At 37.6% G+C, this 18,761-nt stretch overlaps 1 protein-coding gene across 3 annotated transcripts in view; it reads right to left on the minus strand.

Moving 5' to 3' along the window:
- UIMC1 (ubiquitin interaction motif containing 1) overlaps window positions 1-18,761 on the minus strand; it is a 120,490-nt gene that overhangs the window by 77,465 nt on the left and 24,264 nt on the right. For all 3 annotated transcript variants that reach the window (XM_041747700.1, XM_041747701.1, XM_041747702.1), the window contains one exon: window positions 12,671-12,755. In XM_041747700.1, coding sequence (XP_041603634.1) covers window positions 12,671-12,755 — 85 coding nt within the window. The remainder of the gene's footprint in view (window positions 1-12,670; window positions 12,756-18,761) is intronic.

Below are 18,761 nucleotides of genomic sequence, written 5' to 3' on the forward strand. Positions count from 1 at the left end.
GAAAGAAGTTCCTTAGACACAGGTCAGAAACTCAGATATACATAAATAAAGGAAGAATATTAAAGAAGGAATACTTAAGGGATGTGTGAGTCTCCGATTGGGCTTCCCTTCAGGAAGCCTCCTTCTCCCTCTGCCTGTGTCTCTGCCTCTCTCTCTGGGTCTCTCATGAACACATACATACATACATACATACATACATAAATGGAATATTTTAAAAAATAAAAAAGAAGGAATACACGAAGGTAGAATAAAAACTTATTTTTCTTATTTTTTGAAGATTTTATTTATTCATTCATGAGAGACACACAGAGAGAGGCAGAGACACAGGCAGAAGAAGAAGCAGGCTGGCTCCCTGCAGGGAACCCTATGCGGGACTCGACTGGGATCATGACCTGAGCTGAAGGCAGATGGTCAACCACTGAGCCACCCAGGCATCCCTATTTTTCTTATTCTTAATCTAACAGAAAACTGTTCAAAAAACTAATACTAACAATGTATCTGTTTGTGTATGTTTGTGTATCTTATTTTTATACAGGTGTCTGCATTTGTGAAATGACAACAATGATGCAAGAAATGAGAGAAATTAGCATTATTTTCTTATTATAAAGTACACATAATACTTATGAATTACAGTGCTATTTGAGAATGGATTTGGATTAGTTGTAAATGTATATTGCAAACTCTAGGGCAATCGCTAAAAATTGTAAAAAAAAAAAAAAGAATTCTACTGAAATAAATATTAAAAAAAGAGAGAATGTAATCACATAAGATACTCAGTTAAAACCATAAAAGGCAGGGGAGGGGCACCTGGGTGGCTCAGCAATTGGTCATCTGCCTTTGGCTTCGGGCATGATCCCAGGGTCTGAGATCAAGTCTCACATCAGGCTCCTTGTGGGGAGCCTGCTTCTCCCTCTGCCTGTGTCTCTGCCTCTCTCTGTGTGTCATGAATAAATAAAATCTTTAAAAATAAACAAATATAAAGGCAACTACAGATTTAAAAAGATGGTACAGTATAGGGAATATAGTCAATAATAATGTTGTATAGTAACAGATGGTGACCACCTTTATTGTGGTAAGCACTGAGTAATGTAAAGAATTGTTGAACAATTAGGAAGAGAGGCGATTCCCACCTCTCCTCTTCCCTCCTCTCCTCTGCCCCAACCTTGGGTGTAAGCGACAGGAAGAAATAATAATAATTTAAGATTCACACACACAAAAAAATTGTTGAACAAAAAAGAATTGCTGGATCAATATGCTGTACACTTAAAACTAACAGAACATTGTATGTTAGTTATACTTCAATAAACAAAACAATAAAATGAAGGATAAAAATCATCATCTTAAAAGAAAATGCACCTGACAAAATTCAACATCATTCATGATAAAAACTCACAACAAAGTAGATTTAGAGGGCAAATACCTCAACATAATAAAGACCATGAGGCACCTGGGTGGCTCAGTTAGTTAAGCATCCAACTCCTGATTTTGGCTCAGGTCATGATATCAGGGCCTGGGATCCAGCCCCACATCAGGTTCTGCATTCAGCAAGGCGTATGCCTGAGATTCTCTCACCCTCCCCCCACTTGCATGCTCTCTCTAAATAAATCTTTTAAAAAGCATAATAAAGGCTCAGGTGATGAACCCAGTGTCCGAGGATCAAGCCCCACTTCTGGCTTCCCACTCAGTGAGGAGCCTGTTTTCTCCCTCCCTCTCAGCCTGCCCCTCTCCCTGCCCTCTCTCAAATAAATAAAATCTTTTTTAAAAAAAAAAGTAAATGGACAAATATATCACAATAACACTAATCAAAAGAAAGATGGAGAGGGGCACCTGGGTGACTCAGACAGTTAAGCATCCTACTCTTAATTTTGGCTCAGGTCATGATCTCGAGGTCATGGGACAGAGCCCTTAGATGGTTTTAAGCAGGGAGTCCACTTGAGATTCTCTATCTTCATCTGATCCTTCTGCAATCATGCACAGAACACACACACTCTCTCAAAAACAAATACATTTTTAAAAAATAGAAAAAAAAAGGGGACACCTGGGTGGCTCAGTGGTTGAACATCTGCTTTTGGCTGGGGGTGTGATTCTGGTTCCAGGGATCAAGTTCCGCATTGGGCTCCCTGCAGGGAGCCTGCTTCTCCCTCTGCCTATGTCTCCGCGTCTCTCTCTGTGTCTTTCATGAATAAATAAATAAAAACTTTTTAAAAATAATAATAAATAAATAATAAAAAAAAGAAAGAGTAGGAGTAACTACATTAATTTCAGAAAGAGCCAACTTCAGAGCAAGGAAAGTTAACAGGTATTACATGATAATAAAGAGGTCAATTTTCTTTTTTTTTTAGATTTTATTTATCCATTCATGAGAGACACACAGAGAGAGAGAGAGAGAGAGAGAGGCAGAGGGAGAAGCAGGCTCCATGCAGGGAGCCCGATGTGGGACTCGATCCCAAGTTTCCAGGATCTGGCCCTGGGCCAAAGGCGGCGCTAAACCGCTGAGTCACCTGGGCTGCCCAAGAGGTCAATTTTCCAAGAAGACATAGCAATCCTTAACATGTAAATGCCATTATGTAAAGCAAAAACTTAAAAAGCTACAAGGAGAAATACATGAATCCACTATCATATTTTAAAACTTCAACATCTCTATCAGAAATGGACTGATCCAGCAGGCAGAAAAGCAGTAAGGGTATAACTGGACTTAACATCAATCAAATGGATGTAACTGACATCCATAGGTTATTCCAACCAATACCAAGCTCACATAAAACATTGTGGTCTGTCACCAAATGTGGTTTGTCAAGACACATAAAACACACCTTAACAAATTTAAATAAAAATTAGGCAATGTCTACTCTCATACTACAATTAAATTAATCTAGAAATCAGTAACAAAAAGGTAACGAGAAAATCCAAAAACTCATGGAGATTAAACAACATACTTCTAGATAACACATGGATCCAAGAAATTGCAAGTGGAAAAAATAAAAACACAGCTTATCAAAATTTGTGGGATTCAGCAAAAGCAGTGCTGAAAGGGAACTTTCTAGCCCTGAATAGACGTATTAAGTAGAAGAAAGACCTTCACCAAAAAGATATACAGATAGCAAATAAGCTTATGAAAAGATGTTACACATCGTATATCATCAGGGAAATGCAACTTAAAACAACAATGAGATATTATATACATCTAATAGAAATACCAGTGGTTGTAAGAGATTAGCAAGGGGATGGATGAATAGGGAGGGCACAAAAAATTTTTAGGAGAGTGAAAATGTATGATACCATAATGATGGATACATGTCATTATGTATTTGTTAAAACCCACAGAATGGATAACACCAAATGTGAACCTCAATATAAACTATGGACTTAGGGTGATTATGTCACTGAATGTTCATCGACTATAACAAATGTTCCACTCTGCCAGAAGCAGCTCTACACGTATGAGGTAAGGGGGTAAACGGAAAATCAGTTTCTTCACTCAATTTTGCTCTGAACCGAAAGTCTTAATAAAACAAAATTGGGAATTTTCAAAGGTTAATAAAAGACTACAAATCGCAGATACAAAAAGATTATTAAAAATACATGTATTTGGGACGCATGGGTGGCTCAGCAGTTAAGCATCTGCCTTCTGCTCAGGGCGTGATCCCAGTCCAGGAACTAAGTTCCACATAGGGTTCCTTGCGAAGAGCCTACTTCTCCCTCCACCTATGTCTCTGCCTCTCTCTCTCTCATGAATAAATAAAATCTTTAAAAAAATACGTACATATATGTGTGTGTGTGTGTATATAGGATAAAAATCATGATCATCTTAAAAGAAAATGCACCTGACAAAATTCAACATCATTCATGATAAAAACTCACAACAAAGTAGATTTAGAGAGGAAATACCTCAACATAATAAAGACCATGAGGAGCCTGGGTGGCTCAGTCAGTTAAGCATCCAACCCTTGATTAATTCTTGATACATATATATATATGTGTGAGTATATATATATATATATATATATTCCATTTACCCCACCCAAAAAAAATCCACACCTAAACATTATATTCAAACTGGTAATTAAAAAATATATATATATATTGAAGACAGTCACCAATAAAGACAGGTTACAAACAGAAGAATAAAGTTAGAATTATCATCATCTTCTCGTTAAAAATTCTGCAGCCAGAAGACAATGGAGTGACAGACTGAAAATGCTGAAAGAAAAAACTGTCAAACCAGAACTCTATAATAAGGGAAATATTTTTTAAAAATGAAGAAGATTCAGGACACCTGGGTGGCTCAGTAGTTGAGAATCTGCCTTCAGCTTAGGGCAAAATCCCAGGGTCCTGGGATCGAGTCCCACATCAGGCTCCTTGCAAGGAGCCTCCTTCTCCTTCTGCCTATGTCTCTGCCTCTCTGTGTCTCTCATGATTAAATAAATTAAATCTTTAAAAGAAAAAAAAAAAGAAGTCCAACTCTCCCTCTTTGCAGATGACATGATACCATATAAAGAAAACCCAAAAAACTCCACCCTAAGACTGCTAGAACTCATACAGCAATTCACCAATGTGGCCGGATACAAAATCAATTCACAGAAATCATTGGCATTTCTATACACAAACAATGAGACTGAAGAAAGAGAAATTAAAGAATCAATCCCATCTACCATTGCACCCAAAAGCATAAGGTACCTAGGAATAAACCTAACCAAAGAGGTAACGGATCTATACCTAAAAAACTACAGAACACTTCTAAAAGAAATTGAGGAAGACACAAAGAGATGGAAAAACATTCCATGCTCATGGATTGGAGGAATTCATATTGTGAAAATGTCTATGCTATCCAGGGCAATTTACACATTCAATGCAATCCCTATCAAAATACCATGGACTTTCTTCACAGAGTTGGAACAAATAATCTTAAGATTTGTGTGGAATCAGAAAAGACCCCGAATAGCCAGAGGAATACTGAAAGAGAAAATCAATGCGGGGGGGCATCACAATGCTGGATTTCAAGCTGTATTACAAAGCTGTGATCCTCAAGACAGTATGGTACTAGCACAAAAAGACACATAGATCAATGGAACAGAATAGAGAATCCAGAAGTGGACCCTCAACATTATGGTCAACCAATATTCAACAAAGCAAGAAAGACTATCCACTGGAAAAAGGACAGTCTCTTCAATAAATGGTGCTGGGAAAACTGGACAGCCACATGTAGAAGAATGAAACTAGACCATTCTCTTACACAATACACAAAGATACATTCAAAATGGATGAAAGATCTAAATGTGAGACAAGAATCCATCAAAAATCCTAGAGGAGAACACAGGCAACACCCTTTTTGAACTTGGCCACAGCAACTTCTTGCAAGATACGTCTATGAAGGCAAGGGAAACAAAAGCAAAAATGAACTGTGGGGACTTAATCAGAATAAAAAGCTTCTGCATAGCAAAGAAACAGTCAACAAAACTAAAAGACAACCTATAGAATGGGAGAAGATATTTGCAAATGACATATTAGATAAAGGGCTAATATCCAAGATCTATAAAGAACTTATTAAACTCAACAGCAAAGAAACAATCCAATCATGAAATGGGCAAAAAACATGAACAGAGATTTCACCAAAGAAGACGTACACATGGCCAACACACACACACATGAGAAAATGCTCCGCATCCCTTGGCATCAGGGAAATACAAATCAAAACCACAATGAGATACCACCTCATACCAGCGAGAATGGTGAAAATTAACAACACAGGAAACAACAAATGTTGAAGAATATGGAGAAAGGGGAGCCCTCTTGCACTGTTGGTGGGAAAGTGAACTGGTACAGCCACTCTAGAAAACAGTGTGAAGGTCCCTGAAAGAGTTAAAAATGGAGCTACACTACAACCCACAACCCAGCAATTGCACTACTGGGTACCTACCCCAAAGATACAGATGTAGTGAAAGGCTGGGACACCTGCACCCCAATGTTCATAGCAGCAATGTCCACAATAACGGAACTGAGGAAGAACCCACAATGCCCTTCGACAAATGAATGGGTAAAGAAGATGTGGTATATATATACAATGAAATATTACTCAGCCATCAGAAAGGACAAATACCCACCATTTCCTTTGATGTGGATGGAACTTGAGGGTATTATGCTCAGTGAAATAAGTCAATCAGAAAAGACAATCATCATATGGTTTCACTCCTACCGGGAATATAAGAAATAGTGAAAGGGATTATAAAGGAAGGTGGGGAACTGAGTGGAAAAAATTGGAGAGGGAGACAAACCATGAGAGACTCCTAACTCTGGGAAACAAAGGGTTGCAGAAGGAGAGGTGGGCAGGGGGTTGGGGTAACTGGGTGATGGGCACTAAGGAGGACACTTGATGGGGTGAGCACTGGGTTTTATAGTGTATGTTGGCAAATCGAACTTAAATAAAAACAAATGGAAAAAAAAGAGAGAAAGATCTTGAATCAAACCTATACTTCCACCTTAAGACACAGGAAGAAAAGAGCAACCTAAACCTAAAGAAAGCGGAAGGAAGGAAGGAAGGAAGGAAGGAAGGAAGGAAGGAAGGAAGGAAGGAGAAATCAATAGAAAAACAGGAAAATTTATTTTAAAAACTAGGTTGCGGGATCCCTGGGTGGCGCAGTGGTTTGGCGCCTGCCTTTGGCCCAGGACGCGATCCTGGAGACCCAGGATCGAGTCCCACGTCGGGCTCCCGGTGCATGGAGCCTGCTTCTCCCTCTGCCTGTGTCTCTGCCTCTCTCTCTCCCTCTCTGTGACTATCATAAATAAAAAAAAAAAAAAATTTAAAAAAAAAAAAAAACTAGGTTGCTAATTGACAAACTATGACTTAGATTAAGCAGGGGGAGGAAAAAGATTCAGACAACTAAAAGTAGGAATGTCCGTGGAGACATTACAAAAATAAAAAGTACTATAATGGGGGGATCCCTGGGTGGCGCAGCGGTTTAGCACCTGCCTTTGGCCCAGGGCGCGATCCTGGAGACCCGGGATCGAGTCCCACGTCCGGCTCCTGGTGCATGGAGCCTGCTTCTCCCTCTGCCTGTGTCTCTGCCTCTCTCTCTCTCTCTGTGTGACTATCATTAAAAAAAAAAAAAAAAAAAGTACTATAATGGAATCTATGAAAAACTATATGCCACTTGATTCACTAACTTAGATGAAACACACAAATTCCTAAAATGACACAAACTACCAAAACTGACTCAAGAAAAGAAAATCTGAATAGAATACGACAGGTAAGAGATTGAATCAGTAATCAAAACCTAACCACAAAGAAAGGCCTAGACCCAGATGGCTTCACTGGTGAATTCTGTCAAACAGTTAAAGAAAAATTACTACCAACTCTTCCAAAAATTAATGGAGGAAACAATGTGCAACTCATTCCCTGAGGCCAATTTCAACCTAATACTAAATCCAGACAAAGACATAACCAGGAAACTACAGATCAGTATCTCTTATGAATGTACATGCAAAAATCCTCAATATAACACTATCAAAACAAATCCTGCAACATATAGAAAGTATTCTACACTATGACAAAGTAGAATTTATCCCAGTAATGCAAGGCTAGTTTAACATAAGAAAATCAATTAATATACCATATCAACAAAGTAAAACATGAAACCCAAATGATCATATCAATAGACACAGAAAAAAAACAAAATTCAACACCTCTTTCATGATAAAAAAATTTTAAATGGCTAACATAGTTTTTTTGTGAATTTTATAATAAAATAATTTAATGAGCAAAGGATATGAATCAACTTTTCCAAAAAAAAATACAAAAAAAAAAACCATACAAATGGCCAATATACATGCAAAAAGATGGCCAACATCATTAGTCATTAGAGAAATGTAAATCAAAACCAGAATGAGATATAATTTCATACCCACTAGAATTAGAATGTCTATACTGTAAAAAAAAAGAAAAAGAAAAAGAAAAAAGTGTTGGCAAGGATGTGAAGGAACTGGAACCTTTATACAATGGTGGTGGAAATGTAAAACGGGGAGCCACTTTAGAAAACTGTGGAAGAAAAAAAAATAGAAAACTGTGGAAGCTTCTCAAATAATTAAATACTGAGTTTCCATATGACCCAGGAATTCTACTCCTAGGCATAAACCCAAGAGAAATGAAAACATATGTCTACACAAAAACTTGCACGGAAATGTTCACAGCAATTCTGGTCTTATTAGCCAGAGTAGAAACAATCTAAATGTCCATCAAGTGATAAATGACTGAACAAAATATGGCACAGCAATATAATGAAATATTACTTAGTAATAAAGGAATGAAGTACTATGATGCCAAAACATGGATGAATGTGAAAACATTAAGCTAAGTCAAAGAAGCTAGTCACAAAAGATATATGTTATATGATTTTATTTACAGGGAATGTCCAGAATAGGCAAATCTAGAGAGACAGAAAGTAAATTAGTGGTTGCTGTGGCAACAGTTGCACAACACTTAATACTAAAACCCATTATATATTTTAAATAATAAAGGTATGTATGATCAATGAATTGTACTATATATAAGTTATATCTCAATAAAATTGTTGCCATAAAAATGGGAGCAATAAAGACTTTCTCAGACAAACAAAAACAGAGGATTAATTGGCAACCAATCTATATTACAAAAGTGATAAAGGAAGCTTTCCTTTTTTTTTTTTAAGATTTTATTTATTTACTCATGAGAGACACAGAGAGAGGGGCACAGACACAGGCAGAGGGAGAAGAAGCAGGCTCCATGCAGGGAGCCCGATGTGGGACTCGATCCCGGGCCTCCAGGATCACGCCCTGGGGGCGCTAAACCACTGAGCCACCGGGAATGCCCTAAAGGAGGCTTTCCAACAGAAAGCGTATGAGCCTGGGAACCAGGATCTACACAAAGAAATGAACAGTCCTTGAGATCACACAAATAAAGCATGGAATTCTTTATTTATTTATTTTTTTGGAATTCTTTATTTTTTATTTCCATTGCTCTAACGGATATTTAACTGTCTAAAGGAAAATAGTATCAAACTATTATATGCAAATGCAAAACTAAAATGTATGGCAAAAATAACACAAAGTAGGGTAGACAAAATAGGGAATATACCTTTACACAGTCTACACTACACATGAAACAATATAACATTACTTGAAGGTGATTAATTAAATGTGTGTCCTATAGACTCTAGGGCAACTAGTAAATGTTTTAAAAGAGATGTAAATAAGTCAACAGCAAAAACAAAATGGAATCAAAATAATACTCAAAAATAATACAAATACAGGGATCCCTGGGTGGCGCAGCGGTTTGGCGCCTGCCTTTGGCCCAGGGCGCGATCCTGGAGACCCGGGATCGAATCCCACATCAGGCTCCACGTGCATGGAGCCTGCTTCTCCCTCTGCCTGTATCTCTGCCTCTCTCTCTCTCTGTGTGACTATCATAAAAAAAAAAAATAATAATAATAATAATAATACAAATACAAAATAATATAAATACAAAAAAAAGGACAGAAAAGGAAGAAAAAAGACAAAGAACAGTTGGGACAAACACTTTCAAAATGGTAAATTTTAATTCAGTATCATTAATAATTACATTAAATGTAATTATAAAAAACAAAAGTTGTCAGAATACATAAAAAAGATAAAAAGGATTGTCAGACCAGGTAAAAAAAAAAGCATGACAAAAAAAAAAAAAAGCATGACACAACTAAATAAAAAAGTAAAACCCAATCTGATTATAAAGATCCAGAATAACCAGACAACTATAAATAGTCCACCAATGATGACATAAACTTAACTATCAATTGACAAAATTACATCTCAAAAAAATTGTATTAACAATTTTCTTTCTTTTTTTTTTAAGATTTTATTTATTTATTCATGAGAGACACAGAGAGAGAGAGAGAGAGAGGCAGAGACACAGGCAGAGGGAGAAGCAGGCTCCATGCAGGGAGCCCGATGTGGGACTCGATCTCAGGTCTCCAGGATCAGGCCCTGAGTTGAAGGTGGCACTAAACCGCTGAGCCACCCTGGCTGCCCTGTATGAACAATTTTCTTTTTCTTTCTTTTTTTTTTTTTTTTTAACAATTTTCAATACTGAAAGTAACTTGCATACATTTGACAGATCTAACCTGACAGGTACCTCTAGACATAATCCAATGATTTCACAACAAAGAACTGTTTGTGGTTAATTTTTTAAGGCAAGAATTCTACCTTAAATTACTGAAATTCAAATTAATAGTGAAATAAAGCCTTGTTTATCTTCAACCAACTTTTGTAATAATTTCAGCGAGTGGGCAGCCCAGGTGGCTCAGTGGTTAAAGCGCCACCTTCAGCCCAAGGCCTGATCCTGGAGTCCCGGGATCAAGTCCCACATCAGGCTCCCTGCATGGAACCTGCTTTTCCCTCTGACTGTGTCTCTGCCTCTCTGTCTGTCTGTGTGTGTGTCTCTCCCCCCGCCCCGTGTCTCTCATGAATAAATAAATAAAATCTTAAAAAAAATTTCAGCTAGTTATCATATTTTTTAAAAGTTCACTGAAATGCTTGAACACTTCACATTAAAATGCCAAAAAAATTAACTTCACAATTGAGTACAAAATCAAAAAAGTAAACCTACAACAAAATTTTTGTGCTATTGTTGACTTATACTAATAAATATTTGATCTTTGTTCCCTCACACAGAACTCCTAAACCCCTTCCAATTTCCTAAGTGAAAAGAACAATAAAGGTAACTTTTCTTATTTTTAACAATCCCTTTTCAACCATACCTGAGTCACATTAATGCACTTACTTTTGGAAAACCCCTAAGGATGCGGGAACCAACCAACCGTGGGTTTAGATGGTTGGAACTTCCATCCCTATCTCCCCTACCTTGAGCGAATGGAGGGAGGGGCTGACTGGAGGTTGAATCAATTACTAATGGCCAATGATTTAATCACGCACACCTGCATAAGGAAGCCTCTGTAAGTATCTGTGAACTATAAGGTTTGGAAAGTTTCTAGGTTGATGGAAATACTGGAAAGGTGACACAGCCAGAGAAGGCATATAAGCTCTGCAGCCCTTCCCCCTGTATACATCTCTTTGACCTGCTTGTTCCTAAGTTATATCCTTTATAATAAACCAGTCATCTAGTAAGTAAATTTCCCTGAATTCTGTGGCCATTCTACAAATTAATCAAACCCAAGGAGAGGGTCATTAAACCTCTTTATAGCCAGTCAGTCAGATGCACAAAGCAATGACCTAGACTTGCAGTTGCCATCAAAAGTAAAGGTAGTCCTGTGGGATCTGATACTATCTCTAGGTAGACAATATCAGAATTGCTTAAATTGAGATATCAGTGTCTGACTGAAAACTGGAAAACTGCTTGGTGTGGGAAAAAACACCCAACACATGTGATGACCAGAGTTAAGTATTAAGAACAGAGAAGATACACAGAGGAGTTTTTTCCCTTATAAATGTAATAAACATTAAAAGGAGGGCAGTCCGGGTGTCTCAGCAGTTTAGTGCCACCTTCGGCCTAGGGTATGACCCTGGAGACCCTGGATTGAGCCCCATGTCAGGTTCCCTGCCTGGAGCCTGCTTCTCCCTCTGCCTGTGTCTCTGCCTCTCTCTCTCACTGTGTCTCTCATGAAAAAATAAAATCTTTAAGAAAAAAAAAAAAAAGGAAAGGAAAATCCCAGGCCCAAATAGTGTTACTTAGATGAGGACATGTCACCAAACCAGGGCTTACTACCTACCCTAACTAGAGTTTCAACTTCCCCTAGAAATGTAAGTCTTACCTATGAACCAGTAATTTTCTGATTAAGCACCAATGAGATAATCATATAACTCTCCATTTCCCAAAGGAAGATGACGTAATCCACCTAATATGACCCCTATCCTTCCCAGCAAGGGAAGATGACCTTGCCTAAAACAATCCTTTCTCTTTTTTTGCTAATAATTTTCTTGCCCAACCCGCCTTTCTATAAAAACCTTCCATTTTGGACAATTCCTCAGGAGCACCTTTCTATTTACTAGATGGAATAGGGCAGCCCCGGTGGTGCAGCCTGCAGCCTGGGGCGTGATCCTGGAGACCCGGGATCAAGTCCCACGTTGGGCTCCCTGCATGGAGCCTGCTTCTCCCTCTGCCTCTCTATCTCATGAATAAATAAATAAATTGCTCATGAATAAATAATATTCATAATAAATAAATAAATAATTTTTAAAAATGGTTTTACTAGATGGAATATTGCCCGATTCATGAATCATTTAATAAAGCCAATCAGATTCAAATTTACTCAGCTAAATATTGTTTTTTAACATGATGAAAATTGTACCATTATAGTAGGTACCATTATTTGAGCCACTAAGTGTTGTATTTGTATTTCATCGATAAGAAAACAGAGGTAGGCTGAAAGCACTAACTTGCCTAAAGTCTATATAAGGGCGGAAGCAAGGATTCAAAATCCAAGTGTCCCTAACTATGAAGTTCACATTTTTAATTTCAACTCTCTGCCCATAATAAGTCAACTGTATAAGCTGTAGGTAATGGTGAATTCTAAAACTTTAATGAAATCCAAAACAAATAGGAACCACATACATCCTTACTCAGAGATCTCTCTTCCTAATGAAGAAACTATTGTCAATTCTATGCTGCAATTTTCAAAGCACTCTCAACACAAAAATAAAAACATACGTGCAATTTTTCTTTTAGCCAAACACTTTGTTCTATTCGACTGTTTTGTCTTCATTTTCTGCAATCCATTCTCCTCCTTTGGTTCCTGTTGCAAAACAAGAAATACCATTAGGGCAGCCACTATTGAAAGGAATCTTTCTACCTCTTCCGTAACTAATAGAGATCACTGAGCCTCTGCAGAATCAGTGAGTACTGTAAATTTCACAGAAAACATCAGAAAAACATCTTTACGGTACAAAAAAGAAAACATGTAGATCTGGAACAAATAAAAATCATAAAAATTCAAATGTATAATATATTGACATTATCATCTGTCACATGGAAATTCATGTAAAAATTGGCCATCTGCACAATACCAGTAAGCAAGCACTCAAGTTCAGAGAAAGCTTGATTCAAGAATTTAAAAATTAGGAACCACAGGGACACCTGGATGGCACAGTCAGTTAAGCAACAGACTCTTGGTTTCAGCACAGGTCATGATCTCAGGGTCGTGAGGTCGAGCCCAGCATCAGGCTCCTGCATCAGGCTCCATGCTCTACTTAAGACTGTCTCTCCCTCTACCCCTGCCCCTGCCCACCATGCTCTCTCTCTTTCTCTAATAAACAAATCTTTTTAAAAAAATTAATAGGTATGTTTAAAGTCAGTGTGTTCATTTATTTTTGTTTAAGATTTTATTTATTTATTCATGAGAGACACAGAGAGAGGCAGAGACACAGGACATTGGACTCAATCCCAGGACCCTGGGATCATGACCTGAGTCAAAAGGCAGATGCTCAATCACTGAGCCACCCAGGTGCCCCTCATTTATTTTAAATCAGTACTTAAAAAGCAACAGAACTAGGGAAAACTATGTAATATAATTATCAGAAAAAAGGACTATATATAAAGATCTCTTACAAATCAATGAAAAGACCAGTATTTAACCTCCTTCCATAAGCAAAGGGCATGATGAGATAGCCCATAGAGAAAAATACAGAAGGGGCTCCGAAGTACATGGCAAGAGACTCAACTTCTCTTTGAACATGTAAATCAAAATAATTATATACTTTTTAAAACCTTTATTAATAGTAAAAATAAAATGCTTTACAAAACACTTTATGTAGGGAAAAAGATACTCTCATACCACTGACAGGATAAAACGGATGCAATGTCTAGTGGGCAAATTTCAATAACCTCAGAAATCATTCATGTACACAATCTTTGTCCAGCAATACACTTCTAGGAATTTATTCTACAGATACACTCACACACAAGCACAAAGATGTGTGTACAATAATGCTCTGAAGTAGAACATTTTGTCATTGTAAAACCTGAATCATTGCCACTGAAAATATGACCTACAGATGAGTGGAAATGAGCATGCTGCTTGTTACTGCCATAACAAAAAAAAAACATAGAGCAGTGCCTTAGTGGCTCAGTCAGTTAAGTGTCTGCCTTCAGCTCAGTTCATGATCCCCAGGTTCTAGGATCCAGCTCCACATCAGGCTCCCTGCTCCATGGGGAGCCTGCTTCTCTCCATCTCCCTCTGCCACTCCCCCTGCCTGCATGCTCTCTCTCAAATAAATAAAATATTTAAAATAAGATAAACATAGAAACTGAGAATAAGCATTCAGAAACTTTTACAGCAATTTAACATTGCCACAACATCCAAGCACACAATAAGTGGACTTCCGTGGTGAAAACTGCAGACTAGTCATTTGCAGAAGGGACCAGTCACTAAAAGCTGAAAATAATATAAATCGAAGATGCATTTAATACACCTACTGTACCAAACATCATAGTTTAATCCTAACCTACCTTAAACATGATTTCAGTTGGGCAAAATCACCTAATACAAGACCATTTTTAGGGCAGCCTGGGTGGCTCAGCGGTTTAGCACTGCCTTCAGCCCAGGGCAGGCATAATCCTGGATACCCGGGAACGAATCCCATGTTGGGCTCCCTGCATGGAGCCTGCTTCTCCCTCTGCCTGTCTCGGCCTCTCTCTCTCTCTCTGTATCTCTAATAAATAAAATCTTTAAAAAAATGATTTAAAAAAAAGACCATTTTTATAATTAAGTGTTGACTACTTCATGTAATTTACTGAATACTGTACTGAGAGTGAAAAACAGAAGGCATGGATGGGTACAGATAGGGTATAAATGGATCAGTTATTTCCCTCATGGTTGTGTGGCTGACTGGAATCTGTGGCTCACTGCCAGTGCTCACTATCACAAAAGAGTATTCATATCATGTACTGCTATCCCATAAAAAGATCAAAATTCAAAGTTCAGTTTCTACTGAATGTGTATCACTTCACACCATCATAAAGTCAAAAAATCATAGTCAAACTATCAAAACTCAGGGAGAGTCTGTATATAAAACTGTCAAGAAATCAGTAGAAGACTCAAAGCTGCCTGCTTGGAAATGCTAGGGGAATATGAGGCAAACAGGTAGCTCAAGTACCATATTTTTTTTTAAGGTTTTATTTATTTATTCATGAGAGACACAGAGAGAGAGCACGAGGCAGAGATATAGGCAGAGGAAGAAGCAGGCTCCATGCAGGGAGCCCAATGTGGGACTTGATCCTGGGACTCCAGGATCAGGCCCTGAGCCAAAGGCAGATGCTTAACTACTGAGCCACCCAGGCGTCCCAAGTACCATATTTCAACAACATAGCTCAACATATTCAGTAAAGAGATCATGATATGGAAGAACAATTAGTAAAACAAAGCCAACAACATTCTTTTCTTCTTTTCACTGCAGCTTCTTAAATGCACAGATATTAGCAACACAGCAATTATTTTAAGAAATATGTGATTAAGTGGATGATACAAAATTCTGTTTCACTGTCAACAAATGTGAACCAAATTTTTAACTGTACCAAACCATAAAGGATTAAACTTTAAGTTACATGTAGCCAGAAGTAACTATGGGAAAAACAAACTAGATTTAAGAAGCTTGTGCCACAGTGTTACTCAATGCAGTTTCTATTACCAAAAAAAATGTCAGCCAAACAAAATACTATGTATAGTAGAAACGTTAAGTTACATAAGACTAAGGCTAATGCATTCAACTCAAGAACATTCTCCTTTATTATGTGATATGTAAATGTATCATAAGCAACATAAGTAGAAAGCAAGACTTGCTTATTTTTCTGATATTTTCAATATCTTCAATGAACTTAATGATTCCATGCAAAGGACAGAATTTCTATGACATGTAAGATGAAAAGATAGAAATGAAAATTACATTACTGGAAGAACAGAGATTCTACAGATCGTGATTATGTTCTACAATTTTACAACGAACATCAGGGAAATGGCTGATAAGTTTAATATTTCACATCTGCATAACATTATCATCCAAAACCTTAAAAAGTTAGAATTTTTCAAATATTATGTTACTTCAAAAAAGATCAAATTCATGTTCTGAATTCCATTTCTTTCATCAGAAAGATAACTGAAACATAATTATGGAAACAGCCCAAGTAGCCATCAATCAATGAATGGATAAAGATGTGGTAATATATAAACAATGGAATATTACTGAGTCATAAAAAAAGAATGAAATCTTCCCATTTGCAACAATATGGACAGATCTAGAAAGTAAAACGCTAAATGAAATCAGTCAGAAAAGGCAAATACCATAGTTTCCCTCATATGTGGAATTTAAGAAACAAAATAAAGAAAAAAAAGAGACAAAGAACAGACTCTTACCTATAGAGAACAAACTAATGGTTACCAGAGAGGAAGTGAATGAAGGGATGGGTGAAACAGGTAAAGGAAATTAAGATTACACTTATCATGATAAGCACTGAGTAATGTATCAAATTGCTAAATCACTATATTATATACCTGAAACTAATATATTACTGTAGGTTAACTGTAATGGAATTTAAAAATAACAATAGTAATAATAAGATAACTGAAATGTATCTATAATGTTTCAGAAAACAAAACTGCTGGAACTGGCTAATCAGAGGATTAAAGATGATTTTTGAAATGTAGCATTTTCAAGCTCATTTTGAATAAAAATTAAAAATACTATGATCTTACTACAACTACTAAAAAATTCTTCTTCCTGTTCCTTAACATAAAACTGATTTCTTCACACTGAATTTTATCTTTTTAAAAACACAGGCTTTAGGGACACGTGGGTGGCTCAGTGGTTAAACATCTGCCTTCAGCCCAAGGCATGATCCTGGAGTCCTGGGACTGGGTCCTGCATCAGGCTCCCTGCATGAAACCTGCTTCTCTCTCTGCCTGTGTCTCTGCCTCTCTCTGTCTCTCATGAATAAATAAAATATTTAAAACAAAACAAAACAAAAAAACACAGGCTTCAGATATACAATATCCCCTGTGACATTAGCATCATCATCAACCCAAACTAGAATAGTAAGCTGTTAAGCAAGAAGAAAGCTCATCTGTCAAAATAAGAACTTTAAATATGGATATACACAGTGTTCATTGAAAGGATATAAATAGGGGAGCCCAGGTGGCTCAGGGGTTTAGAGCCTGCCTTCAGCCCGGGATGTGATCCTGGACTTCTGGGATCGAGTCCCACGTCGGGCTCCCTGCATGGAGCCTGCTCCTCCCTCTGCCTGTGTCTCTGCCTCTCTCTCTCTCTCTCTCTGTCTCTCATGAATAAATAAAAATCTTAAAGGATATATATAGACTTTAAAAAAATTTCTTTAAAGATTTTATTTATTTTTTCATGAGACACAGAGAGAGAGAGAGAGAGAGGCAGAGACACAGAGGGAGGCAAAGACACAGGCAGAGGGGGAAGCAGGCTCCAGGCAGGGAGCCCGATGTGAGACTCGATCCCAGGACTTCAGAATCACACCCTGGGCGGAAGACAGGCGCTCAACTACTGAGCCACCCAGGCATCCTGGTGTTATAGATGTTTAATACAGAGTTCACTTTCACATATAACTTTGTTTAGTTACAACTGTGGAATGACAAAAATTTATCAGTAAAATAGGCATTCTCTATATTAAATTGCTTACAAACACAATTCCAAGGAACATGTACCAATTTTGTTTTTTTTTCTATGTTTGTTCTGATTATATATATATTTTTAAAAGGTTTTATTTATTCAGAGACACAGAGGGAGAGCGGCAGAGACACAGGGAGAGGGAGAAGCAGGCTCCATGCAGGGAGCCCGATGCGGGACTCGATCCCGGGTCTCCAGGATCACACCCCAGGCTGCAGGCAGCGCCAAACTGCTGCGCCACCAGGGCTGCCCCTGTTCTGATTATATTTATTGAAATGAAACCTTATGTCTGCTGTACATAACAATGAAAGAAACAGGCTCTTATTTTATCTTTTTAAATTTCATTTTCTAACAATCCTCTTTTATTGTATTTTAAAATGTATCAGTCTGTGACAGACTGGAAATTTTTGAAAAATATTTTTTAATTAATTAATTAATTAATTTAGAGAAAGAGAATGAGTGGGAAGAGGGGCAGAGGGAGAGAATCTCAAGTAGACTCCACAGTAAGTGCAGAGCCCAATGCGGGGCTCAATCTTACCACCCTGAAATCATGACCTAAGCTGAAATCAAGAGTCAGACACCCAAACAACTGAGCCACCAAGGCCTCCCAAGAGATTGGAAATTTTAAGCAGCAGCTAGTCTTGCATCACAGATTGTGTGAAGTGCACAGACCTAACTAATCATGAATAAGGACACACTAAAATACATTATGATCCATTCAGAACACCATGCTTCCATCTATAAGAACAACTTTCAGGGCACCTGGGTGGCTCAGTCAATTAAGCATCTGACTCTTGATTTCGGCTCAGGTCATGTCAGGGTCCTGAGATCAAGACTCACAATGGTTCAGCGTGGAGCCTGCTTAAGATTCTCTCTCTTCCTCTGCCCCTCCCCACCCTCAGATCTATGCTTTCTCTCAAAGACTTTAATTTTAAATACGCATATAAAAATATTTCTAAGTAATTAAAATAGTAAGGCTATTTACTATTAATAGGAAGCTAATAATAGCAAAATAGTAAGGCTAATCCATTTCCATATTTTCTACACAACCCCCCCCCATGAGATAAATAAAATTGCATGTAACCTGTATTTTCAGCATACCTCCAAATTTCAAAATA

The sequence above is a fragment of the Vulpes lagopus genome, chromosome 3 (genome assembly GCF_018345385.1).
Source record: "Vulpes lagopus strain Blue_001 chromosome 3, ASM1834538v1, whole genome shotgun sequence".
NCBI classification, from domain to species: domain Eukaryota; kingdom Metazoa; phylum Chordata; class Mammalia; order Carnivora; family Canidae; genus Vulpes; species Vulpes lagopus.